The 26,939-nt window shown below is 42.6% G+C and overlaps 3 protein-coding genes across 3 annotated transcripts; all 3 read left to right on the top strand.

The window, feature by feature from the left end:
- Positions 1-3,228: 3,228 nt before the first annotated feature.
- LOC111960911 (uncharacterized) lies at positions 3,229-6,011 on the top strand. Its single transcript, XM_023983072.2, has 5 exons — positions 3,229-3,460; positions 3,918-4,096; positions 5,254-5,358; positions 5,509-5,658; positions 5,871-6,011. The coding sequence occupies exons 1-5, from the start codon at positions 3,340-3,342 to the stop codon at positions 6,009-6,011; spliced, it is 696 nt and encodes a 231-aa protein (XP_023838840.1). The 5' UTR covers positions 3,229-3,339.
- Positions 6,012-7,634: 1,623 nt separating this feature from the next.
- Positions 7,635-10,587, top strand: LOC111961877 (uncharacterized). The gene is made up of 4 exons (XM_023984492.2): positions 7,635-8,018; positions 8,234-8,475; positions 8,838-9,013; positions 9,287-10,587. The coding sequence occupies exons 1-4, from the start codon at positions 7,991-7,993 to the stop codon at positions 10,155-10,157; spliced, it is 1,317 nt and encodes a 438-aa protein (XP_023840260.1). The 5' UTR covers positions 7,635-7,990; the 3' UTR covers positions 10,158-10,587.
- A 3,247-nt stretch (positions 10,588-13,834) lies between these two features.
- Positions 13,835-25,173, top strand: LOC111961878 (uncharacterized). The gene is made up of 9 exons (XM_023984495.2): positions 13,835-14,080; positions 14,981-15,159; positions 19,802-19,906; positions 20,065-20,214; positions 20,440-20,679; positions 22,226-22,601; positions 22,817-23,058; positions 23,421-23,596; positions 23,870-25,173. Exons 1-9 carry the CDS (start codon positions 13,960-13,962, stop codon positions 24,738-24,740), a joined length of 2,460 nt encoding a protein of 819 aa, XP_023840263.1. The 5' UTR covers positions 13,835-13,959; the 3' UTR covers positions 24,741-25,173.
- Positions 25,174-26,939: the final 1,766 nt, after the last annotated feature.

A 26,939-nucleotide genomic window follows, 5' to 3' on the forward strand; every position in this document is an offset into this window, starting at 1 on the left:
TTATTTTTTTTTATTTTTTTATTTCACCTTTATTTAACCAGTAGGCTAGTTGAGAACAAGTTCTCATTTGCAACTGCGACCTGGCCAAGATAAAGCATAGCAGTGTGAACAGACAACAACACAGTTACACATGGAGTAAACAATAAACAAGTCAATAACATGGTAGAAAAAAAGAGAATCTATATACAATGTGTGCAAAATGCATGAGGAGGTAGGCAATAAATCGAATAGTTACAATTTAGCAGATTAACACTGGAGTGATAAATCATCAGATGATCATGTGCAAGTAGAGATACTGGTTGCAAAAGAGCAGAAAAGTAAATAAATAAAACAGTATGGGGGTGAGGTAGGTAAATTGGTGGGCTATATACCGATGGACTATGTACAGCTGCAGCGATCGGTTAGCTTCTCAGATAGCAGATGTTTAAATTGTTGAGGGAGATAAAAGTCTCAAACTTCAGAGATTTTTGCAATTCGTTCCAGTCGCAGGCAGCAGAGAACTGGAAGGAAAGCGGCCAAATGAGGTTTTGGCTTTAGGGATGATCAGTGAGATACACCTGCTGGAGCGCGTGCTACGGGTGGTGTAGCCATCGTGACCAGTGAACTGAGATAAGGCGGCACTTTACCTAGCATAGCCTTGTAGATGACCTGGAGCCAGTGGGTCTGACGACGAACATGTAGCGAGGGCCAGCCGACTAGGGCATACAGGTCGCAATGGTGGGTCGTATAAGGTTTTAGTAACAAAACGGATGGCACTGTGATATTTTATTTTAATTTATTTTACCGTTATTTTACCAGGTAAGTTGACTGAGAACACGTTCTCATTTGCAGCAAACGACCTGGGGAATAGTTACAGAGGAGAGGAGGGGGATGAATGACGCAATTGTAAACTGGGGATTATTAGGTGACCGTGATGGTTGAGGGCCAGATTGGGAATTTAGCCAGGACACCGGGGTTAAACACCCCTACTCTTACGATAAGTGCCATGGGATCTTAATGACCTCAGAGAGTCAGGACACCCGTTTAACGTCCCATCCGAAAGACGGCACCCTACACAGAGCAGTGTCCCCAATCACTGCCTGGGGCATTGGATCTTTGTTTAGACCAGAGGAAAGAGTGCCTCCTACTGGCCTCCAACACCACTTCCAGCAGCACCTGGTCTCCCATCCAGGGACTGACCAGGACCAACCCTGCTTAGCTTCAGAAGCAAGCCAGCAGTGGTATGCAGGGTGGTATGCTGCATCCAGTTTGCTGAGTAGAGTATTGGAAGCTATTTTGTAATTGAACCGCTCTCCTTGAAGTTCTTGATGATCCGATAAATGGTTGATTTAGGTGCAATCTTACTGGCAGCAATATCCTTGCCTGTGAAGCCCTTTTTGTGCAAAGCAATGATGACGCACGTGTTTCCTTGCAGGTAACCATGGTCGACAGAGGAAGAACAATGATTCCAAGCACCAACCTCCTTTTGAAGCTTCCAGTCTGTTATTCGAACTCAATCAGCACAAACAGAGTGATCTCCAGCCTTGTCCTCGTCAACACTCACACCTGTGTTAACGTGAAAATCACTGACATGTCAGCTGGTCCTTTTGTGGCAGGGCTGAAATGCAGTGGAAATGTTTTTTGGGGATTCAGTTAATTTGCATGGCAAAGAGGGACTTTGCAATTCATCTGATCACTCTTCATAACATTCTGGAGTATATGCAAATTGCCATCATACAAACTGAGGCAGCAGACTTTGTGAAAATTAATATCTCAAAACCTTTGGCCATGACTGTAGAATGCATGCATGTAAAATGTTCAGACCAACATTAACTTGGCCACCAACCTCTTTCCCTTCAGATCAGAGAACCAACCCAAGTTGTCAGCAATAATGTGGTGTTTTTCACATCCTGGGCAGGTCACTAGGACAACACCTTTATGATAGGCTATCTTGGATATCCTCTTCGTTGACCTGGTTGAGCACACCTGCATACAGATCATTTACAGTCAAATAATGATACAGTTTATTAGAAGAGTCAGGGTGAATCTGAACTTTATAAACTATCCATATAATCGTATTCATTATTATCTAAAAGGCTAAACTGATCTTTTCAGTTTGCTGCAGCAGGAGACAGAAACAAGCTGCAAATAAACACTCAACCTGGACAGTTTTATCTCAATCTCTTCATTCAAAGACTCAATCATGGACACTCTTACTGACAGTTGTGGCTGCTTTGCGTGATGTATTGTTATTGTGATGTGTGTTTTATCCTATATTTATATATATATTGTAATGAAACAGGCAGGGAGCAGGTCTCGAACCCTCGACCTTCTAGTCGATTTCCGCGCTTATAAACCCAGGGTCGTTACAATAGATATATATATATATAAATAAATATAGGACAAAACACAGATCACGACAACAATACATGTACATATACATATATTTTTATCCCAGCCCCCGTCCCAGCAGAAGGTATTTTGCCTTTTGGTAGGCTGTCATTGTAAATAAGAATTTGCTCTTAACTGACTTGCGTAGTTAAATCAAAATAAATACAAAATAAAAATCCATCACACTCCTACTCTGAGATGTTTTGTGGATACGGGCCCTGAGTACCAGTGTTTTGATCACCTCACCAACCAAATCTTCATTGCCAAATCATGCTGACTGTCACTGTAGAAACATGATGTGAAAAAGAACTGATCTTCCATTTAAAATCTCATCCATTACCTTGCATGTGTAAACCAAGTGGTAATGCGTTGAATGAATCTTCCCAATGGAATCGCTGCAGACGTGTGTTGTGGTAGAGAATTGTTTATCGAGAGGTACATCTCTTTGATACTGCCTGAAAGCAACTGGCAAAGTCGGACCACTGCTGTGTCTTGACTGTGAAGAGGACCATTGACTGGTCCCTGATGCAAGCGGTTGTACGTGCAGTAGTCTTGTCCTTGATAACTGAGTCCATGATCTCGACAATGTATAACTTCTATGCCAGTGCCAAAATGTACCATTCGTAACCCGAATTGTATTCTGTTGAAACATTGACGAAAATTGCTACGAAAATATTTTAAATTCGGTACTGTCAAGCGTCTGTTGTCCTCAACGTGGTTGAGTCGCAATCTAATGACGTGTAGGAAAATGGTTGATTGTTTCGAATAGAAGCCAATCGTTTGTTTCCATTTTAGTGACGGTTCTCGTGTTACGCCAATGAGAAACCACAATTTTAAGAAGGCGGGTCTATTGATCCGCACGTGAACCAATTAAATAATCGCAAACATTACCGCTTTAGTTTAGCTAGCGACATTTTTTGAATGTTTATATGACTGTTTATATGCATTGGTAGCAGATTATAAACAAAAATGAGCGACGAAGCTGTCTTTGAAACAATTGAAGAGGTCAATAAGCATATCTCACACGTCGAAGAGTCAACCTGTGTGAAATATATTTCTTACCGTGTGGACAAGCGATTCAATGACCAAGGTAAACTAGCTATCGACGTTAGCCAAAGAGTGTGCTGCCTGTAGGAAACGTGCATTGATCAAGTTACAGACAGTGCAAACAATCACCAGGGTGACATGGCTATCTTTCAGCAGTTCCATACTATTTAGCTACCTACATTGATTGATTAATGTTCTTATGTAGTGATGTAACCTCCACAAACTACTGGTGTATTCATTAGTCGGATTCCGTTGCAAACGTTTGTGTTGCATTTTGCAACGGAAACAGTTTACTCCAAACAAAACGCTTTGCAACAAAAACGTAGTTTTCTATTGGACACATTCAGGTAAGTCCCTCCCCGTTTTAGTTCTGTTTGGTTCCTAGAAAGTAAACGGCTTCCGTTGACAAAACGTTTTGCAACAGAAAATGTTTTGCTGCAAATCAGACTAATGAATACACCTCTGGACTCATGGCTCTTTCAATGTGTTCTGCTAAACAGGTTGGAAACCACAGGACCACAAGAACCGGTTATACTGGGAATGGAACTACGGCAAGGGTACTCCCTCTATCCCCTTTGACAGCGTACCCTTCATGTTCATCGGACACAAACTGATGGGATGCCACAGGGGCCGGGCAAAGTGTGGATTCAAGAAGAGGCAGGAACTTGAGGATCAAAGGGTGCTACTATCTATGATATTCTGAAACGGCTTTGAAGTGTTCCATGTAGCTACAGATTGTTACACCAGATAATGTGATCTAACAAAATATTTTTGGTATCCATTACTGGGAGTTACAGGTTAGATACCGTTTGGTGTAGCACAGAGAATTTTCCACCAACCTTATATTGGCAATGCTGTCTTCATCCTTAAGTCTTTGGTTAGATCACATTATCAGGTGTAACAATCTGTAGTTAAGATGTATTTTGCATCTAAACCTGAATRGAATTCATTAGGGCACACTATGGAAAAGCTTTAAAAAGCATTGTGCAACTGAAAACATAAAGGAGCTTTTCTTATTGGAGTAGAGGTTGTCCCTCCCTATTTCGTTACATTTTCTTCCATATGGTGTCTAATGAATACCACCCTGGTTCCATCAATGCTTCTAGGTAGTTGACCAATCTCAACAATTCCATTCTTACCTACCACTAATTTTCTCCTAAATCCTCAAAACGTTCTACAGCTGCACCTTTGAGAGCATCCTGACTGGCTGCATCACAGCTTGGTATGGCATCAGCTTTGTATACGACCGCAAGGCGCTACAGAGGGTAGTGCGTACGGCCCAGTACATCACTGGAGCAGTGCTACCTGCCATCCAGGACCTCTATACCAGGCGGTGTCAGAAGAAGCCCCTAAAAATTATCAGACTCTAGCCACCCATGTCATAGACTGTTCTCTCTGCTACAGCACGGCAAGCGGTACCGATGCAACAAGTCTTGAACCAACAGGWCTTTGAACCGCGTCTACCCCCAAGCCTTAAGACTGCTAAATAGTCTGGGTAGCTATTTGATTAACTATCTGCATTGACCCTTTTTGCACTAACTCCTTTGACTCATCAAATACGCTGCTGCTAATGTTTATTATCTATCCTGTTGCCTAGTCACTTTACCCCTACCTATTTGTACATATCTACCTCAATAACCTCGTACCCTTGCACATCGACTCAGTACAGGTACACCGTGTATATAGCAAAGTTGTTACTCATTGTGTATTCATTCCTTGTTGTTGTTTTTGTTATTTTACTTTGTTGTTGGGAAGGGCCTGTAAGCATGTCGCTGTTGGTGTACACCAGTTGTTTACTAAGCATGTGACAAATAACATTTGATTTTGATATTTCAGGAAAAAGATGGCAAGGAAAAAAGAAACCTGTTGCTGAAAACCAAGAAGGTAGCATGCCCTGCTGTGTTCACAATCAGCCGCATTGTCAAGTTCCCTGGATTCAAGGTACGGGTGAAATACTGTGTTTATGTTTATATATGTTAATTATGTAACTCCAGTGACCGCGCACCACAGTCAACATTAGGATGCACATCAGACTAATATACATAATTATATCTGTGTGTGTGTGTGTGTGCTCGCTCCATACTGCATCAGTTGGAGAAGGACACATCACGGTTGAGGAGGGTCATGTCTATTTCCATCAAACAAGCTCTCCAGACAGACCCAGCCTCGGTGCAGTGGAAGATACAGTATTTCCTCAAAATACCCAGTGTCACTGACCAGAAGGGCCATCCTATTGGAAAGGTATTACTATGTTATTACTATACTATGACCATGGCGATCTATTGCAATTGGACTCTTTAGCTACTAATAGTTCTGTATGCCTGTTCGTTAACAGAATGTATATAACCTTGATCTCTTAAATACCCTGTTGGAATACAAGTATGTGACCCTGGTAAAGTGGTTAGGGGTATTTTTCCTCCTACTATAACAAAAGCCACTCTACTCTTCCTCAGGGTGCAGATCAGTTCATGGACGACAGGGTCAAAAGGTTTATCGGCGTTGCTGCAGCAGGGGTGGGAAGGTGCGGAGGTAAGAACTATGAGTCCAGTACGTGGCGGACGGAACTGTTCCGACACGACCACCGCCACCTGTGAGCGCTTCTTCCCACAGAGAAAATCCATGCCAGTCATGGCTCAGTCATCGCGGGAGGATACATACAGAAAATAGACCTTGGTATACCTGCTGGTGAGAAAGGCTGTGCTGCACTCCATCATTCCAACTATTCATCAGATATTGGATTGATCCTTCTGAGATAACGGCATTGGGGGATGGCCTTGGGTGGTTTGAGCTGTATGTTTCAATAATTTATGAACAGTTTGTTTGCAGCCCACCCTCTATTGAAACATCTTGTTTATAATGAGTGGCGGATTTTACCACTTTGTATTATTAGTCACTTTTGTGATATATGTCCAAAACATTCTGCATTCTAAGCATTCATGCTTTCAGCTGATATACTTCTTCAGTCCGTGATGCCCGAAACAGCAGTGTAGGTAGTGTTGGGTCATAAGGAAAACACGACAAGTTGTGCTGAGCACATGGAGGCATTGGATACGTTCTATCTTTAGAATCAATGAGATATTCAAGATTGAAATAGACAATTGAATAGTTTTCCAGAATGCCTCGTCTGTAGCTTTCAGATTGGATGATTGTGTGTCCGTGCTGTTTCTGTGCATGATAGAAGATGTATTGACAAGCCTTTATTATACAATTCAGGAGGCACATCGCAGTTTTCCACGGATTCAAGAAAATGAAAATTCATAACAGCTTTGTGGTGCGTATATCCCTTACATGGGTAAGAGAGAGCCACTGAAAATGTGTTTGTCATACAGATAGTAGCCTGGAGACTTTCAGAGACTCTTGTTCCACAACAAAGGCTGTGTTTAATAATTGAATGTTTACAATACAGATCTTTTTCAGACTGATGTGATTGGTTCAAAGATACAATGTAGTGAAAAAAAGATAAGACACTGGGGGTGCGGACTGTTAACGGACGAGCCAGAGTCAACTGAATTGGATACCATAGTCACTTGCACCAATTGCGATTGTATTATATATTTTTAGTAATTTAGCAGACGTTTCTCATTCAGAGTGAGCTTACATGACATTAGGGTAAAGTGCTTTCTCAAAGGGCACAGCAGATTTTCACCTAGTCGGCTGAATTCTAACACGGACAACCTTTCTAGTATGGCCCAAACGCTCTTAACCGTAGGCTACCTGCCACCTACTTGTTTGACAGTAGATGCTGGCATTATTTGTAAATCTACAACAACAACTGGGTTGAAGTGATGTCGTTTCTTGTCATTCTCTTGGACACCACCACTCTCCCTGAGCCATTCCCCAAACAGACAGACAGCAACACCAGGCAGAGGTAAAGCACCTCATTTCTGGACTGCTTTTTAGAAAGTATGTAGTTGAAACTTCTACACACTGGGTATGGTGAATTAATACATGGGAATTTAACAGGTGTCCTCAGTGGAACATTTTTGAGAACAAGAATGTGTGTGATGTAAACAGACGCACAAGATAATTATTACTCCATGACATAGGCCATGGGAATATCACTGTGTGGTTTAGAATAAGACAGACATGTTATAGGAAAATCAAGGTGCACAACATCATATAAGCTCACAACTGGCGCAAAATGAGTTTGGTTAGCACTGGAATAATTGAAAGCGCCAAAAGTTTTCACGCTCAGTATTGAACTATAAAACCCCCCCCCCCTTAGACCTTGGCAGAGAATTGGAAGGCGGAAGCTCCTAGAATCAACTTCCTGCTTAGGGTTCAATCAGAGAGCGAGAACCTGTTGCTCTGCTACCAGACAGACTGGCAGCGGCGGCTGCTTCGGCAGTATGGCAAGGAGGTGTGCTTCCTGGACGCGGCCTATAAGAGGACGCGCTTCCCKCTGCCACTCTTCTTCCTGTGCGTGCGCACCAATGTGAGCGTGGCGCCGGTGGGCCTGTTTGTGGTGCAGTCGAGGAGCGCCGAAGCCTTGGGGGAGGCGCTGGGGGTGTTCAGGCAGTGGAACCGGGGCTGGAGCCCAGCCTACATCCTCACTGAACACTGCCCTGTGGAGATGAAGGCGGTGGAGGCAGCATTCACAGGTGAACAGTGGTGAGGTTTTAATGTTAGCTATGAGGTGGGAAAAGCAAGTTAGCTTCATAATGTGCTCTCAACACTGTTGGCTGTGAGTTTCAGGATTTTCTTTTGAAAAGACCTGTTGGTCAAGAACATGTTTAATCTTTTACAATCTCTAAATACTAGAGGATGAGGGTGTTAGAGTTTGATAATTARYGACTGTTTCTCATTCCAATCTCAGGTGCTCAYGCAGTCTTCAGCGATCACCTGCGGGAGAGGACCTGGACCAAGTGGCTGAGCAACCGGTCGCGAGCCATCACCAACCAGGAGGGGATCTTTGATATGATGAAGGCCATCGCTGGAGCCCRTACCAGAGAGCAACACCAGGGGGCAGTAGAACTACTACAGCAGAGCCCCATCTGGTTGGAAAAGAGACAACTTTTCAAGAACTGGTTCACTAACAAGTGGCTGTCAGAGGAGAAGGTTTGTAGTGCACATGTCAATTAATGAAATCGCAGGGGCAATGGGSTCAGGTCCTGGACCTGCTGTGTCTTCACCTGCGTATTAATGAAGGTCAGGGTGGTTAGACGGAAAGCAGATCTCAGACCTGTGCTTAGAGGTGCTTTCATCCTGAAGCAGACAGCATGTTTAAACCACACCTACTGTATGTAGACAGTCTGTAGAAGTAACAGTAGCAAGTGTGTTATGTTTTTGCTAGCTGAATCCATGATACGYTATCTAGCTATAGATCCATAATATGCTAGCTACAGGTCCATAATGTGCATCCTAGTCTAATGATGGGGCATACAGTGGTTGGCTACATGCTCTTGTTCTTGTTCATTCAGAGATGGGRGAACGCTGTGAGGGTTGATATTGTCAACTTTGTGTCTATGGTGAACGGAGGTCTGGAGATGCAGAGCGACTTTTTCACACATAATAACATGAWGGTCCATAAAAAAGACACCCTGAGCCAAATGCTGCAGTTCCTTGTTGACGACTACTTCCCACAGATGCACCAAAGGTAAGTTTGTTTTAGAATAGGATTCAATGTCATTTAGAATAGTATTTGCTGTCAAAAGTAGTCTTCTATTGAGATATCTGCTAAATTTATGGAAGATAAACACCATATAATTTACAGTGCTTATCTTCTCCATTGGGGTTAAGATGTAGGATGTGGACTCATCTTGACATTTGACTACTTTTGTAAACTTTTATTTTGGAGTGTAATTCCCCTTTAATGTAAGTGTTTTGATGTTTGGTCAGTCTAAACCTGCTACACTCCCTGAACCTCCAGGTACACAGACCTCAACAGCCAGTCCTCTGGCGAGTACAGCCTCAACCCCACTGTGCCTCCGTTCCTGTGGCATCGCCCTTGGAGTGTGGTGGCCCTGGTGATGGACAACATGTCTGCGGCCCTGCAAGACCCCGACATCGTGGTGGAGCAGGCCAGCGACYCCGCCAACGGCACCTTCCGGGTGAAGAGTCTGGCAGAGACCAGGGCAGCGCGGTCCTACARGGTCAGCTTCGGTTCAGAGTCCACCTGGCCCTCCTGTGAGTGTGAGGTGTGGAGGGACCAGCGCCTGCCCTGTGAACACTTCTGTCACGTCTTCAGGTCTGAGCCTAACTGGACCTGGGAGCACCTGTGTCCCAAATACAGGGACCACCCTTTGCTCACATTGCATTCACAGACCTCTCACACCACAACAGAGGAGATGGAGGAAGCCCTCAATGGTCTAATGCATCTCTCCCCAGCTTCCCCAGTCTCTCTTCAGTGGGATGGGCCTGAAGAAACAGTGCCACTGGTGCAAACTCCTCAAACTCCACAGTTACAACTGCATAGCATACAAACACAGTGGGTGGCCCCACAGGCTTCACAGGGTCTGCGGGAGAGGGAGGAACTGAGGAGGGAGTGTGTGGCCAAACTCAAATCCATCATGGAGAATGTGAGCGGGATCAACGACATTGACCACCTACAGGAGCTCAGGCAGAAACTGGACGTTCTCCAGGCTCAGAGTGAGGCCATGGTGATTCAGAAGGACGCTAGCGTCAAAACAGTTTCCACCTCCAAGGGGAAGAGAAAAAGGGCAGGGGTGGAGATTATCGTGGCCATGCCCAAACGCATCAAAGTACTCTCCCGGGTTGATGTAGAAAATGTTCAGAAATAGCTTTTTTCTAAAGAGGGAAAATAAAGAATGTTCAGTATTAAAAGGCAACTCTGCCACTTTTAATTTGTGGGTTGTTTTTATGTAGTATTTAGTGTTGTCCTACACAATTTGTATACTTTGTATTTGATGTCTATTGCCTTTTTGTGATGAGCAAAACTGGAAATAGCTTGTCTGACGCCTAAGTAAGATCCCTGAGATGACTAATAAAATAATTAGTCAGTCATTTTCATTTGTCTATATAACCCGTATGTAGTTTCTGATCATATGTGAACTCCCTGCTATATGTAACTCTGGTTGTCTTCATCTAACAAAGGTCTCTTTGTTAGGATGTGGTGACATTGTATCCAGTTCTGGGTCAGCTTGATTTAAGGCACTGTGCAGGTTCACAAATCTTTCCATAACAAATTAATAAATCAGTTATTGCACAGTGGTTTGGAAGTTAAGGTTATTTATTTTGTGATCGGATAATACGCACATTCGCTTGCTTAACCTGATTGAGTAATTGGCATCAATCAACGCATTTCCCTTAAGTTAATTAATTGCGTCATTATTTCAGCTTTCCAGGGGCTCAAGTGTGTAAGATGAAGCAGAGCTAGCACCGGATTTTGTGATGGGCGTATACACTAATGCGCGTGCACATCATTTCGACGTTACAAAATTGTATGGATTGACCTCAAACGCCTCTACTATATGGGCAGTGGTTCCCAATAATTTAGTTAGCTAGCTGTGCCCAGAGACGGCACGGTGTGAATATAGCCAGAAAATACTTATCAAATAGAAACCCCACTTGTAGGCGATGTCATGGCAACGTTTGCAAGCTAAACTCGATGAAACCAATACAAACCCTGGATTGCTGATGCTATGTAGTGGTCATTGAGAGGCTTTGAAGTCACCGGTCGGACATATTGGCACTCCGTAGTAGGAGCAGTCCTCCATAGGAATGAATGGAATTCTACAGTATTTCAATGACCTGTTTCAAGGACAAAATTACATGTATTTCGTTGTAGTGGGGACTAACATTAGTAATCTCTAAAAGTTATACATTGAGGAATATAAGTTATATATAAAGGTTTGGGGTCACTTAGATGTCCTTGTTTTTGAAAGAAAAGCATTTTGTTTTGTCCATTAAAATAACATCAAATTGATCAGAAATACGTTTTTTAAAGGCTAATTGATCATTAGAAAACCCTTTTGCAATTATGTTAGCACAGCTGAAAGCTGTTGTCCTGATTAAAGAAGCAATAAAACTGCCCTTTAGACTAGTTGAGTATCTGGAGCATCAGCATTTGGGTTCGATTACAGGCTCAAAATGGACAGAAACAAAGAATGTTCTTCTGAAACTAGTCAGTCTATTCTTGTTCTGAGAAATGAAGGCTATTCCATGTGAGAAATTTCCAAGAAACTGAAGATCTTGTAATACTCCCTTCACAGAACAGCACAAACAAACTGGCTCTAACCAGAATAGAAAGAGGAGTGGGAGGCCCTGGTGCACAACTGAGCAAGAGGACAAGTACATTAGTGTCTAGTTTGAGAAACGGATGCCTCACAAGTCCTCAACTGGCAGCTTCATTAAATAGTACCCGCAAAACACCAGTCTCAACATCAACAGTAAAGAGGCGACTCCGGGATGCTGGCCATCTAGGCAAGTTGCAAAGAAAAATCCATATCTCAGACTGACCAATAAAAAGAAGAGATTAAGATGGGCAAAAGAACACAGACACTGGACAGACGAAGATTGGAAAAAAGTGTTATGGAAAGACTAATCTAAGTTTGAGGTGTTTGGATGACAAAGAACATTCGTGAGAGAGAAAAGATGCTGGAAGAGTGCTTGACTCCATCTGTCAAGCTTGGTGGCGGCAATGTGATGGTCTGGGGGTGCTTTGGTGGTGGTAAAGTGGGAGATTTGTACAGGGTAAAAGGGATCTTGAAGATGGAAGGCTATCACTACATTTTGCAACGGTTCGAATCCAGGCTGCATCACACCCGGCCGTGATTGGGAGTCCCATAGGGCGGCGCATTGTAAATAAGAATTTGTTCTTATTAACTGACTTGCCTAGTTAAACAAAGGTGCCATTTATTACAACTTTTTTTTTTTAAATCAAATGTGTATGTATAAATCATTGGTAGAAAGCATAGAGATAAATAGGACTCAGCTTTATATCTGTGCCATTATAGCGACAGCATGCCCATGCTAAAATGGCTTGTTGGCCTCAATCCTTAAAAAAAAAAAAAATATTTATTAAACAACAAATCAATACAGAAAGTACATAAGGGAACACAAGTATATATAGATTATATATAATGGACAATCGAGCTAGGGGGTACAATATCACATTACAATTACACAAGGACCTTAAGGGACATACATACACTTACAATTCTAACAGCTTTTTTGTTAGAGTATTTAATAGTCTTAAAATACAGTTCAATTTCTTTTTGTAGGGTAAGAAAATGTGTTTTTTTGTTAGTAAATTTACATTTGTGTATATGAAATTTGGCCAAAAGAATAATGAAATTAATTACATCAAAATGTTTCAGCTTATTTTTATCGTATGTAAAGAATCCAAGCAGTACATCTCTCCACAATAGTGTAAAATCTTCATAAATGTGTTCAATTATAAATCTACTGATGTCTTGCCACAGTTTTCTTACATGTATACAATGCCAAAAAAGATGCAACACTGTTTCTGGGTGGTCATTACAAAAGGAGCAATTTGAGTTGATGTTTTCCTTAAACTTCTTCATATAGTGGTTGGCAGGATAATATTTATGAATAATTTTAAAGGAAACCTCCTAAATTTTGTTAACAAGTAGGTATGTGTGTGGCAACATCCAAACTTTTCCCCAACAGATATTATCAATAAATCCATTCCAATAAGGCATGACATAAGGTATAGATACAACATCCTGCTGAAACAAGGTTCGTATCGCTCTGTTGTTGAATGGGCCAAAAGAGAAACAAATCTTTCCTACTGATGAGTCAACAGGGTCAATAGAAGGTAGGCTCTGAGGGTCAGGTCTTGACACGTTCCTGAATAACAGAGCAACACCTGAGGGAATGGCGTCTAAAACAATTGCAAAATCTTTAGGTGTTACAGGGACCTTGTAAAGAGATAAGAATTCCTTATAACTGAGTAAAAGACCCTCTGCATTTACCAGTTGGCTCACCAATAGGATATTATTTCGGAACCAATATTCTAAAAACAAAGAAGTATTTTTATACAATATATCCCGATTATTCCATATATAATATCTGTGTGGAGAAAATTTGTGTTTATAAATTAAGGACCATGACAAGAAAACCTGCCGATGAAAAGCAGAAAGTTTCACTGGAATTTTGTCAATATTATAATTGCACAACAACATGAAGTTAAGGCCACCAAAAGTAGAGAAGACATGATGAGGAATAAAATTCCAGATAGAAGTGGGTCTTCTTAGGAATTGTTTTGTCCAATTGATCTTAAAAAGTATTATTTAAAGTAGTAAAGTCCAGAAAATTCAGTCCACCATTCTCATAAGTGTTCATTACAACAGTTTTCCTAATGTAATGGGTATGGTTTCTCCTCAATCATTCTCTATGGTAAAAACACGTCCGCGGGTCTAAAGGCGTCTCGCGCTGAACTGCGCATTGACGTCTCAAACCACAACCCCCGGCCTGGTCGGTCTCGCAAACGTTACCAGAAGCCTCGCGATGTTGTACCTCTGGATTTAGAAACTCTGTGCTGGTACTTAGCTAGCTAGCTACATTATTTGAATGTTTACATGAATGTTTCTCTGCGTTGGTAGCAGATAATAATCAAAAATGAGCAACGAAGCGGTCTTTGAAACAATTGAAGAGGTCAATAAGCATATCTCACACGTCGAAGAGTCAACCTGTGTGAAATATATTTCTTACCGTGTGGACAAGCGCTTCAATGACCAAGGTAAGCTAGCTAGCAAGCTAAAGAGCTTCACAGATATAACAATGAGACAGACATTTCACCGGATGTATAAATGTGATGCATCCTGTTGGCGTTTCCTCTCTAGCCCAAATATGGTGATGAGAGTAATCCCAGTGGCCGGCAGTGAGAGAAGATGGAGCGAGATGGATTTTCGCCAACATTGCACATTTTCTCATTGATGAAACATTTGATCTTTATACAGTTCTTTTAGAAGTATAATCTGTAACAGATTGGACTGTGTTTTGTAGACTTCACCCTTTGCCACGGTTTTAAAAATATACGTTGTTTAGAAAGAGTGCAAGGGCACTTCACAGAGTAGTCGTTCCCTAAAGGAGATATGCAAATCAATGCTAGAACGCGCCAATAGGATCTCAGTAGCTCGTGATTGGCTCTGTCCATCTCCTTGCTTCTTCTGCTCACTATGATTCATTTGCTCCTATTGGAAACTACAGGCTCTAGTCTATCTTGGGTTAGTTATAAAACATCTTTGAGAGTGTTCTGGAGCAAACGTGCATTGATCAAGCTACTGCTATCTTTTAGCCCTTCTATACTATTTAGCTACTGATACTACTATACTAAGTAGCCATTGATTGATTATTATTCTTATGTAGCTAGTGATGTATATTCTGCAAACTACTGGGGTGTATTCATTAGTCGTAAACCGTTTACTCAATACATAAAATGTTTTGCAAAATAAAACAAGTTTCTATATGACAAATTCAGGTAGGTCCCTCCCCGTTTTGTTCTGTTCTGTTTGCTCTGTTAGCTTCTGTTTGGTACCTAGACAGTAAACGATTTCCATTGCAAAACGGTTTGCAACAGAATCCGACTAATGAATACACCCCTGGACTCATGGCTCTTTCAATGTGTTCTGCTAAACAGGTTGGAAACCACAGGACCACAAGAACAGGCTATACTGGGAATGGAAGTACGGCAAGGGTACTCCCTGTATCCCCTTTGACGGCGTACCCTTTGTGTTCATCGGACACAAACTGATGGGATGCCACAGGGGCCGGGCAAAGTGTGGAATCAAGAAGAGGCAGGAACTTGAGGATCAAAGGGTGCTACTATCTATGATATTCTGAAATGGCTTTGAAGTGTTCCATGTAAATGATTAGGACATATTGTGCATCTGAACCTGGATCAAATTCATTAGGACACATCATAGCAAAACTTTTCAAAACATTGTGCAACGGAAAAAGGAAAGGAGCTTTTCTTATTGGAGTTCAGGTTTTCCCACCTTATTTCAGTAAATTTTCTTCCATATGGTGCCTAATCAAATAACATTTTATTGGTTGAATACACATATTTAGCAGATGTTATTGCAGGTGTAGCGAAATGCTTGTGTTCCTAGCTCCAACAGTGCAGTAATATTTAACAACAATATGCACAAATCTAAAAGTAAAAGCATGGAATTAAGAAATATATAAATATTAGGACAAGCAATGTCGGAGTCCGGAGTGTTGTGTGTGTGTGTGTGTGTGTATATATATATATATATACACACTTCCATTCAAAAGTTTGGGGTCACTTAGATATGTCCTTGTTTTTGAAAGAAAAGCACTTTTTTTGTCCATTAAAATAACATCAAATTGATCAGAAATACAGTGTAGACATTGTTAATGTTGTAAATGACAATTGTAGCTGGAAACGGCAGATTTTTTAATGGAATTTCTACGTAGGCGTACAGAGACCCGTTATCAGCACCATCACTCCTGTGTTCCAATGGCACGTTGTGTTAGCTAATCCAAGTGTATCATTTTAAAAGGCTAGTTGATCATTAGAAAACCCTTTTGCAATTATGTTAGCACAGCTGAAAACTGTTGTCCTGATTAAAGAAGCAATAAAACTGGCCTTTAGACTAGTTAGGTATCTGGAGCATCAGCATTTGTGGGTTCGATTACAGGCTTAAAATGGCCAGGAACAAAGAACTTTCTTCTGAAACTCGTCAGTCTATTCTTGTTCTGAGAAATTAAGGCTATTCCATGCGAGAAATTGCCAAGAAACTGAAGATCTTGTACAACGCTGTGTACTACTCCCTTCACAGAACAGCGCAAACTGGCTCTAACCAGAATAGAAAGAGGAGTGGGAGGCCCCAGTGCACAACTGAGCAAGAGGACAAGTACATTAGAGTGTTTAGTTTGAGAAACAGATGCCTCACAAGTCCTCAACTGGCAGCTTCATTAAATAGTACACGCAAAACACCCGTCTCAACGTCAACAGTGAAGAGGCGACTCCGGGATGCTGGCCTTCTAGGCAGAGTTCGTCTTTTCTTTTTATTAGCCAGTCTGAGATTTGGCTTTTTCTTTGCAACTCTGCCTAGAAGGCCAGCATCCCGGAGTTGCCTATTCACTGTTGACATTGAGACTGGTGTTTTGCGGGTACTATTAATAAATGTGCTGTTTCCAGCTTTCATTTACAACATTAACAATGTCTACACTATATTCTGATCAATTTGATGTTATTTTAATGGACAATTTTTAAATATTTTTTTTTAACCAAAAACAAGGACATTTCTAAGTGACCCCAAACACGCATGTGTGTGTATATATATATATAGTACCAGTCAGAAGTTTGGAAATACCTACTCATTCAAGGGTTTTGCTTTAGTTTGACTATTTTCTACATTGTAGAATAATACTGAAGACATCAAACCTATGAAATAACACATTGAATCATGTAGTAACCAAAAAAGTGTTAAACAAATCAAAATATATTTTATATTGGTAATTCTTCAAGGTAGCCACTCTTTCCCTTGATGACAGCTTTGCACACTCTTGGCATTCATGAGGACTGCCACAAGAAAGGAAGACCCAGAGTTACCTCTGCTGCAGAGGATAACTTCATCAGAGTTACCAGCCTCAGAAATTGCAGCCCAAATATATGCTTCACAGAGTTCAAAAGACATATCTCAACATCAACTGTTCAGAAGAGACTGCGTGAATCAGGCCTTCATGGTCGAATTGCTTCAAAGAAACCACTACTAAAGGACACCAATAAGAAGAGACTTGCTTGGGCCAAGAAACACGAGCAATGGACATTAGACCCGTGGAAATCTGTTCTTTGGTCTGATGAGTCCAAATTTGAGATTTTTGATTCCAACCGCCGTGTCTTTGTGAGACGCAGAGTAGGTGAACGGATGATCTCCGCATGTGTGGTTCCCACTGTGAAGCATGGAGGAGGAGGTGTGATGGTGTGGGGGTGCTTTGGTGACACTGTCTGGGATTTATTTATAATTCAAGGCACACTTAACCAGCAGGGCTACCACAGCATTCTGCAGCGATACGCCATCCCATCTGATTTGCGCTTAGTGGGACTATTTTCAACAGGACAATGACCCAACACACTTCCAGGCTGTGTAAGGGCTATTTTACCAAGAAGGAGAGTGATGGAGTGCTGCATCAGATGACTTGCCCTCCACAATCCGCCGACCTCAAACCAATTGAGATGGTTTGGGATGAGTTGGAACACAGAGTGAAGGAAAATCTACATGATTCCATATGTGTTATTTCATAGTTTTGAAGTCTTCACTATTGTTCTACATGGTAGAAAATAGCAAAAATAAAGAAAAACATTGGAATGAGTAGGTGTGTCCAAACTTTTCACTGGTACTGTGTGTGTGTGTGTGTGTGTTGTGGGAATAGGCTGTGTGTGTGTGTTGTGTTTGTGTGTGTGTTGTGTGTGTGTGTGTGTGTGTGTGTGTGTGTGTGTGTGTGTGTGGTGTGTGTGTTGTATAGACATTATGGACAGTATGTGGATAAAATATTTAGTGTATCTGTGAATACGTAGGATAGAATGAGATGGTATATATACAGAAAAAGTTGAATAGGATGGCATTGACTAGAATCAGTATATAAACTCAGCAAAAAAAGAAACGTTTAAAAAAGAAACGTACTCACTGTCAACTGCGTTTATTTTCACCAAACTTAACATGTGTAAATATTAGTATTGAACATAAAAATAACAAACTGAGACATAAACTGAAAAAGTTCCACAGACATGTGACTAACAGAAATGTAATAATGTGTCCTGAACAAAGGGGGTCAAAATCAAAAGTAACAGTCAGATCTGTGTGGCCACCAGCTGCATCTCCTCCTCATAGACTGCACCAGATTTGCCCGTTCTTGCTGTGAGAGTTAACCCACTCTTTCACCAAGGACCTGCAAGTTCCGCGACATTTCGGGGAATGCCTAGCCCTCACCCTCCGATCCAACAGGTCCCAGACGTGCTCAATGGATTGAGATCCGGGCTCTTCGCTGGCCATGCAGAACACTGACATTCCTGTCTTGCAGGAAATCACGCACAAAACGAGCAATATATGGCTGGTGGCTTTGTCATGCTGGAGGTCATGTCACAGATAAGCCTGCAGGAGAGGGTACCACATGAGGGAGAGGATGTCTTCCCTGTAACGCACAGCGTTGAGATTGCTGCCAATGACAACAAGCTCAGTCCAATGATGCTGTGACACACCCCTCCAGAGTACAGCCTCGGTGTAACGCTCATTCCTTCGACGATAAACCGAATCGACTCTCACCCTGGTGAGACAAAACCGTGACTCGTCGTGAAGAGCACTTTTGCCAGTCCTGTCTGGTCCAGCGACGTGGGTTGTGCCCATAGGTGACGTTGTTGCCAGTGATGTCTGGTGAGGACCTGCCTTACAACAGGCCTACAAGCCCTCAGTCCACCTCTCTCAGCCTATTGCGGACAGCTGAGCACTGAGGAGGATTGTGCGTTCCTGGTGTAACTCGGCATGTTGCAAATCCGTACCTGTCCCGCAGGTGTGATGTTCGGATGTACCGATCCTGTGCAGGTGTTGTTACACGTGTCTGCCACTGCGAGGATGATCAGCTGTCCGTCCTGTCTCCCTTAGTCGCTGTCTTAGGCGTCTCACAGTACGGACATTTATAATTGCCCGGCACATCTGCAGTCCTCATGCCTCCTTGCAGCATGCCTAACACGTTCACGGCATGAGCAGGGACCCTGGGATCTTTCTTTAGTGTTTTTCAGAGTCAGTAGAAAGGCCTCTTTAGTGTCCAAGTTTTCATAACTGTGATCTTAATTGCCTACCGTCTGTAAGCTGTTAGTGCTTAACTACCGTTCCACAGGTGCATGTTTCGTTAATTGTTATGTTCATTAGACAAGCATGGAAACAGTGTTTAAACCCTTTACAATGAAGATCTGTGAAGTTATTTGGATTTTACGAATTATCTTTGAAAGACAGGTCCTGAAAAACAGATGTTTCTTTTTTGCTGAGTTTACATATGAAATGAGTAAAACAGCATTTAAACATGATTAGTGACCAGTGTTCCATATTACAGTGACCAGTATATTCCATGTCTATGTACATAGGACAGCGGCCTCTAAGGTGCAGGGTTGAGTAACCGGGTGGTAGCTGCTAGTGACAGTGACAGTTCAGGTCAGGTGACTGGTGGAGGCCGGCTAGTGATGGCTATTTAACAATCTGATGCTTTGAGATAGAAGTGTTTTCAGTCTCTCGGTCCCAGCTTTGATGGACTTGTACTGACCTCGCCTTCTGGATTGATAGCGGGTTGAACATGCCTTGTCTCGGGTGGTTTATGTTGGGTGGTTATGGTCCTTGATGATAATGAATATGACCCTGTTTCATCAATGCTTCAAGGTAGTTGTGGGTCACAACCAATCTCAACAATTCCATTCTCACCTGCCACTCATTTTGTCTTTCAGGCAAAAGATGGCAAGGAAAAAAGAAACCTGTTGCTGAAAACCAAGAAGGTAGCATGCCCTGCTGTGTTCACAATCAGCCGCATTGTCAAGTTCCCTGGATTCAAGGTACGGGTGAAATACTGTGTTTATGTTTATATATGTTAATTATGTAACTCCAGTGACCGCGCACCACAGTCAACATTAGGATGCACATCAGACTAATATACATAATTATATCTGTGTGTGTGTGTGTGTGTGTGTGCGCTCGCTCCATACTGCATCAGTTGGAGAAGGACACATCACGGTTGAGGAGGGTCATGTCTATTTCCATCAAACAAGCTCTCCAGACAGACCCAGCCTCYGTGCAGTGGAAGATACAGTATTTCCTCAAAATACCCAGTGTCACTGACCACAAGGGCCATCCTATTGGAAAGGTATTACTATGTTATTACTATACTATGACCATTGGATCTATTGCATTGGACTCTCTTTAGGCTACATAACTAGTATCTGTATGCCTGTATATCTGTTCGGTACACAGATGTAATAAAACCTTGATCTCTTAAAATTCCTTGTGGAATACAAGTATGTGACCCTGTAACAGTGGTTAGGGGTATTTTCTCCCTACTTAACAAAAGCCACTCTACTCGTTCCCTCAGGGTGCAGATCAGATGGACGACAGGGTCAAAGGTTACATCCGAGCGTTGGTGCAGCAGGGGGTGAGGAAGGTGAAGGAGGTAAAGAACCAGATGGTCCAGTACGTGCGGACGGAACTGTTCCGAGACACGACCCCGCCACCGCTGAGGCGCTTCTTCCCKACAGAGAAAACCATCCATGCCGTCATGGCTCAGGTCATCGCGGAGGAACACTACAGCAAAATAGACCTGGTCAACCTGCTGGTGAGAAGGCTGTGCTGCACTCCATCATTCCCACCTATTCATCAGATATTTGGATTGTCTTCTGAGATAAGGCCATTGGGGCTTGTGGTGTTAGCTGTATGTTTTCAATGCAATTTATGAACAGTTTGTATGCATGTCACCCACCCTCTTTGAAACACTTGTTTAAAGGGGCATTTTACTCACTATTGTTTCATTAGTCTACTTTTTGATATAGTCCCAAAACATTCTGCATGTCAACATTCATGCTTTCAGTATATATTGCTTTCAGTCTCSTGATGCCCAAAATCAAGCAAGTGAATATGTTGGGTAAGGATAAACCGACAGTTGTGCTGAGCACATGAGGCATTGATACGTTATATTCTTCTAGAATCAATGAGTAAATATCAAGAATTGAAATGACAATTGAATAGTTTCCAAAATCCCAGTCTGTAGCTTTCAGTTTGGATGATTGTGTGTCAGTGCCTGTTTCTGTGCATGATAGAAAGAGACTTGACAAGCCTTTATTATACAATTCAGGAACGCACATGCAGAGTTTTCCATGGATTCAAGAAAAATGAAAATTCATAACAGCTCTGTGGTGCGTTATCCTTACATGGGAAGAGCAGAAAGTCACTGAAAATGTTTGTTGTCATCAGATCAGAGCCTGGAGTCTTTCCAGAGACTCCTTTCTCCACCAACAAAGGCTGTGTTTACTAATTGATCTTTTCACATCAGATCTTTTTCAGAACTGATCTGATTGGTCAAAAGACCAATTAGTGAAAAAAAGATCAGAACTGGGCTGCCTGTCTAAACGCAGCCAGAGTCACTGAATTGGATACATAGTCATTGCCTCCATTGCGATTGTATTTATATTTTAGTAATTTAGCAGACGTTCTCATCCAGAGTGACTTACATGAGCAATTAGGGTAAAGTGCCTTGCTCAAAGGGCACAGACAGATTTTCACCTAGTCGGCTGATTCTAACCGGCAACCTTTCTAMTACTGGCCCAACGCTCTTAACCGCTAGGCTACCTGCCACCCTACTTGTTGACAGTAGATGCTGGCCATTATTATGTAAATCTACAACAACAACTGGGTTGAGTGATGTCATTCTCTTGGACCCCACCACTCTCTCCCTGAGCCCATTCCCCAAACAGACAGAACAGCAACACCAGCAGAGCTAAAGCACCCCTCATTCTGGAACTGCTTTTTAGAAAGTATGTAGTCTGAAACTTCTACACACTGGGTATGGTGAATTAATACATGGGAACTTTAACAGGTGTCCTCAGTGGAACATTTTGAGAACCAAGGACTGTGTGTGATGTAACAGAGCACAGARAAATATTACTCCATGACATAAGGCCATGGGAATATCACTGCTGTGGTTTAGAATAAGACAGACATGTTATAGCAAAAGTCAAGGTGCACAACCATATATAAAGCTCACACTGGCGCAAAAATGAGTTTGGTTAGCACTGAAATAATTGAAAGGACGCAAAAGTTTCACCTCAGCTATTAACCATAACCCCCCCCCCCCNTAACCCCCCCCCCTCCCCTCCCCCCCTTAGACCTTGGCAGAGAATTGGAAGGCGGAAGCTCCTAGAATCAACTTCCTGCTTAGGGTTCAATCAGAGAGCGAGAACCTGTTGCTCTGCTACCAGACAGACTGGCAGCGGCGGCTGCTTCGGCAGTATGGCAAGGAGGTGTGCTTCCTGGACGCGGCCTATAAGAGGACGCGCTTCCCKCTGCCACTCTTCTTCCTGTGCGTGCGCACCAATGTGAGCGTGGCGCCGGTGGGCCTGTTTGTGGTGCAGTCGAGGAGCGCCGAAGCCTTGGGGGAGGCGCTGGGGGTGTTCAGGCAGTGGAACCGGGGCTGGAGCCCAGCCTACATCCTCACTGAACACTGCCCTGTGGAGATGAAGGCGGTGGAGGCAGCATTCACAGGTGAACAGTGGTGAGGTTTTAATGTTAGCTATGAGGTGGGAAAAGCAAGTTAGCTTCATAATGTGCTCTCAACACTGTTGGCTGTGAGTTTCAGGATTTTCTTTTGAAAAGACCTGTTGGTCAAGAACATGTTTAATCTTTTACAATCTCTAAATACTAGAGGATGAGGGTGTTAGAGTTTGATAATTARYGACTGTTTCTCATTCCAATCTCAGGTGCTCAYGCAGTCTTCAGCGATCACCTGCGGGAGAGGACCTGGACCAAGTGGCTGAGCAACCGGTCGCGAGCCATCACCAACCAGGAGGGGATCTTTGATATGATGAAGGCCATCGCTGGAGCCCRTACCAGAGAGCAACACCAGGGGGCAGTAGAACTACTACAGCAGAGCCCCATCTGGTTGGAAAAGAGACAACTTTTCAAGAACTGGTTCACTAACAAGTGGCTGTCAGAGGAGAAGGTTTGTAGTGCACATGTCAATTAATGAAATCGCAGGGGCAATGGGSTCAGGTCCTGGACCTGCTGTGTCTTCACCTGCGTATTAATGAAGGTCAGGGTGGTTAGACGGAAAGCAGATCTCAGACCTGTGCTTAGAGGTGCTTTCATCCTGAAGCAGACAGCATGTTTAAACCACACCTACTGTATGTAGACAGTCTGTAGAAGTAACAGTAGCAAGTGTGTTATGTTTTTGCTAGCTGAATCCATGATACGYTATCTAGCTATAGATCCATAATATGCTAGCTACAGGTCCATAATGTGCATCCTAGTCTAATGATGGGGCATACAGTGGTTGGCTACATGCTCTTGTTCTTGTTCATTCAGAGATGGGRGAACGCTGTGAGGGTTGATATTGTCAACTTTGTGTCTATGGTGAACGGAGGTCTGGAGATGCAGAGCGACTTTTTCACACATAATAACATGAWGGTCCATAAAAAAGACACCCTGAGCCAAATGCTGCAGTTCCTTGTTGACGACTACTTCCCACAGATGCACCAAAGGTAAGTTTGTTTTAGAATAGGATTCAATGTCATTTAGAATAGTATTTGCTGTCAAAAGTAGTCTTCTATTGAGATATCTGCTAAATTTATGGAAGATAAACACCATATAATTTACAGTGCTTATCTTCTCCATTGGGGTTAAGATGTAGGATGTGGACTCATCTTGACATTTGACTACTTTTGTAAACTTTTATTTTGGAGTGTAATTCCCCTTTAATGTAAGTGTTTTGATGTTTGGTCAGTCTAAACCTGCTACACTCCCTGAACCTCCAGGTACACAGACCTCAACAGCCAGTCCTCTGGCGAGTACAGCCTCAACCCCACTGTGCCTCCGTTCCTGTGGCATCGCCCTTGGAGTGTGGTGGCCCTGGTGATGGACAACATGTCTGCGGCCCTGCAAGACCCCGACATCGTGGTGGAGCAGGCCAGCGACYCCGCCAACGGCACCTTCCGGGTGAAGAGTCTGGCAGAGACCAGGGCAGCGCGGTCCTACARGGTCAGCTTCGGTTCAGAGTCCACCTGGCCCTCCTGTGAGTGTGAGGTGTGGAGGGACCAGCGCCTGCCCTGTGAACACTTCTGTCACGTCTTCAGGTCTGAGCCTAACTGGACCTGGGAGCACCTGTGTCCCAAATACAGGGACCACCCTTTGCTCACARTGCATTCACAGACCTCTCACACCACAACAGAGGAGATYGAGGAAGCCCTCAATGGTCTAATGCATCTCTCCCCAGCTTCCCCAGTCTCTCTTCAGTGGGATGGGCCTGAAGAAACAGTGCCACTGGTGCAAACTCCTCAAACTCCACAGTTACAACTGCATAGCATACAAACACAGTGGGTGGCCCCACAGGCTTCACAGGGTCTGCGGGAGAGGGAGGAACTGAGGAGGGAGTGTGTGGCCAAACTCAAATCCATCATGGAGAATGTGAGCGGGATCAACGACATTGACCACCTACAGGAGCTCAGGCAGAAACTGGACGTTCTCCAGGCTCAGAGTGAGGCCATGGTGATTCAGAAGGACGCTAGCGTCAAAACAGTTTCCACCTCCAAGGGGAAGAGAAAAAGGGCAGGGGTGGAGATTATCGTGGCCATGCCCAAACGCATCAAAGTGCTTTCCCGAGTTGATGTAGAAAATGTTCAGAAATAGCTTTTTTCTAAAGAGGTAAAATAAAGTATGGTATTAATCAGGTTGTTGCTCTTATTTTTTTCTAACTCTTTGTTAGGATGTTATCACTTTGTATCTAGTTCTAGAAAGTGTTTGACTGCTTGTTCACAAGAGTCAGCTTGATGTAAGACGCTGCTGCGCACATTCACAAACCTTTCCATAACAAATGAATAAATCAGTTAAATTGCACAGTCCAGACTATTTAGAAATTAGCCAAGTATCTCAACTCCATGCGGAGTTGAGTGGAACCTAGAGTTTTTGGAGTGAAACTCCAACTTTTCTTGAAGTCGCTGTACAATCGATACTTCAAAATTGTAAATTCTTAAACCCTTACCGTGTACCTATTTTTGTCCTCTCTGGCTTTCTTTGTTTGCTGAAATCCATACCTTTTAAATAAAAAGTTAATCAAATACAACCACTGATTGTTTCCTCATTGAAATTCATTTGACATATTTGCGCTGAGTTGCCATGTTCGAGCAACAGCCAGTGGCATCATGCCCATAGTGCCCCCTCAGATTTTTCCATTTTATTTATTTTTATTAAAAACTAAACTTTTTATTAAGCCCACGTTTTATCTTAATTATTTATAAAAATATCTGTCAGTGGTATTTTGCATCGGGAGCACACTGAATGGACCAGGCAAAGAGTACCCCCTTCCTCCATTCTCCCTAGTAAGTGTGTGATTCAAGGTGCACAAAGCAAAGAGATGCCTAGGCAGGACACACAATACTGTAGTGCATGCAGTATCATCAGTAGAGGAGGAAAGAGAGCGTACAGCAGTGGACAACGACCTGCTCTCAGAAGTTCAAGGCCGACCACGGTACTGCAGGCACAGTTAACAGAAAACAGGATCCCCATTATCGTGAATGCAAAAATGGCAGTCTTCGTGGTGAATCATTGTGTAAAGAATTGTTTTTCGAAGACAATCATGGTATCAATAATTGCTTCTAATACATCAGATGTACCCTGGTCGGCCTTCAACTGACCCTTCTCATTGAGTTACTCAATGAGAAGGGTCAGCATTGAGCTAGCCTGCAATGTCACTTCCTGGAGTAGTTCAAACTGTGCATGTTATCAAATACAGTACAGTAAACAGAAACTGCTTCTCCAATATAAATCCCCCGATAACGCTTGTAGACGATGTCATGGTGACGTTGGCTAGCTAAGCTCATGCACAGAAACAGTCATTGGTTCTAACCGTCTTGCAGGCCGTCAAATCAAAGGCACTCCTTCCATATACAGTGTTTTTGGAAAAATGTTGACGTATGCAGTTTGTCATTTTCACGAGGTTGGAGTAATAATTATAAATAATTTGTACATTGCAAATTGACAGCAAGAAACCCACAGATATAGTATTTGACAAAAACATAATAATTTTGAACCTTACATTGAGAAATAGATGTATAAATGAAAATCACTTTGAGCTGATTTCCTGGTGATTTATTTTTTCATATCACTTTTTCACTTTTTATTTTGTGATATCCAATTGGTAGTTACAGTCTTACGGAATACGGGAGAGGTGAAGGTTGAGAGCCATGCATACTCCGTAACAACACCCTGCCAAGCCGCACTGCTTTCTGACACACTGCTCGCTGAACCTGGAAGCCAGCCGCACCAATATGTCGAAGGAAACACTGTACAACTGTCGACTGTGTCAGTGTGCATGTGCCCGGCCCGCCACAGGAATTTCTAGAGCGCGATGGAACAAGGACGTCCCGGCCAGCCAAACCCTCCCCGAACCCGGAGAATGCTAGGTCAATTGTGCGTCGTCTCATGAGTCTCCCGGTCGCGGCCGGCTGCGACACAGTCCGGGATTGAACCCGGATCTGTAGTGACGCCTCAAACACTGCAATGCCTTAGACCGCTGCACCACTCGGGAGGCCAATTTCCTGGTGATTTTACAGCCTTTAATGTCCAACAATGAAATAAATATATATTTACTGTATATATAATATATATTATATATATATAATATATATATATATATATATATATATATATATATATATATATATAATATATATTATTTATATATATATATATATACATTACCAATCAAAAGTTTGGACACACTTACTCATTCAAGAGTTTTCTTTATTTTCACTATTTTCTTCAATGTAGAATAATAGTGAAGACATCAAAGCTATGAAATAACACTTATGGAATTATGTAACCAAAAAA

The sequence above is a fragment of the Salvelinus sp. IW2-2015 genome, linkage group LG4q.1:29, assembly GCF_002910315.2.
Source record: "Salvelinus sp. IW2-2015 linkage group LG4q.1:29, ASM291031v2, whole genome shotgun sequence".
In the NCBI taxonomy this organism is placed as follows: Eukaryota; Metazoa; Chordata; class Actinopteri; order Salmoniformes; family Salmonidae; genus Salvelinus; species Salvelinus sp. IW2-2015.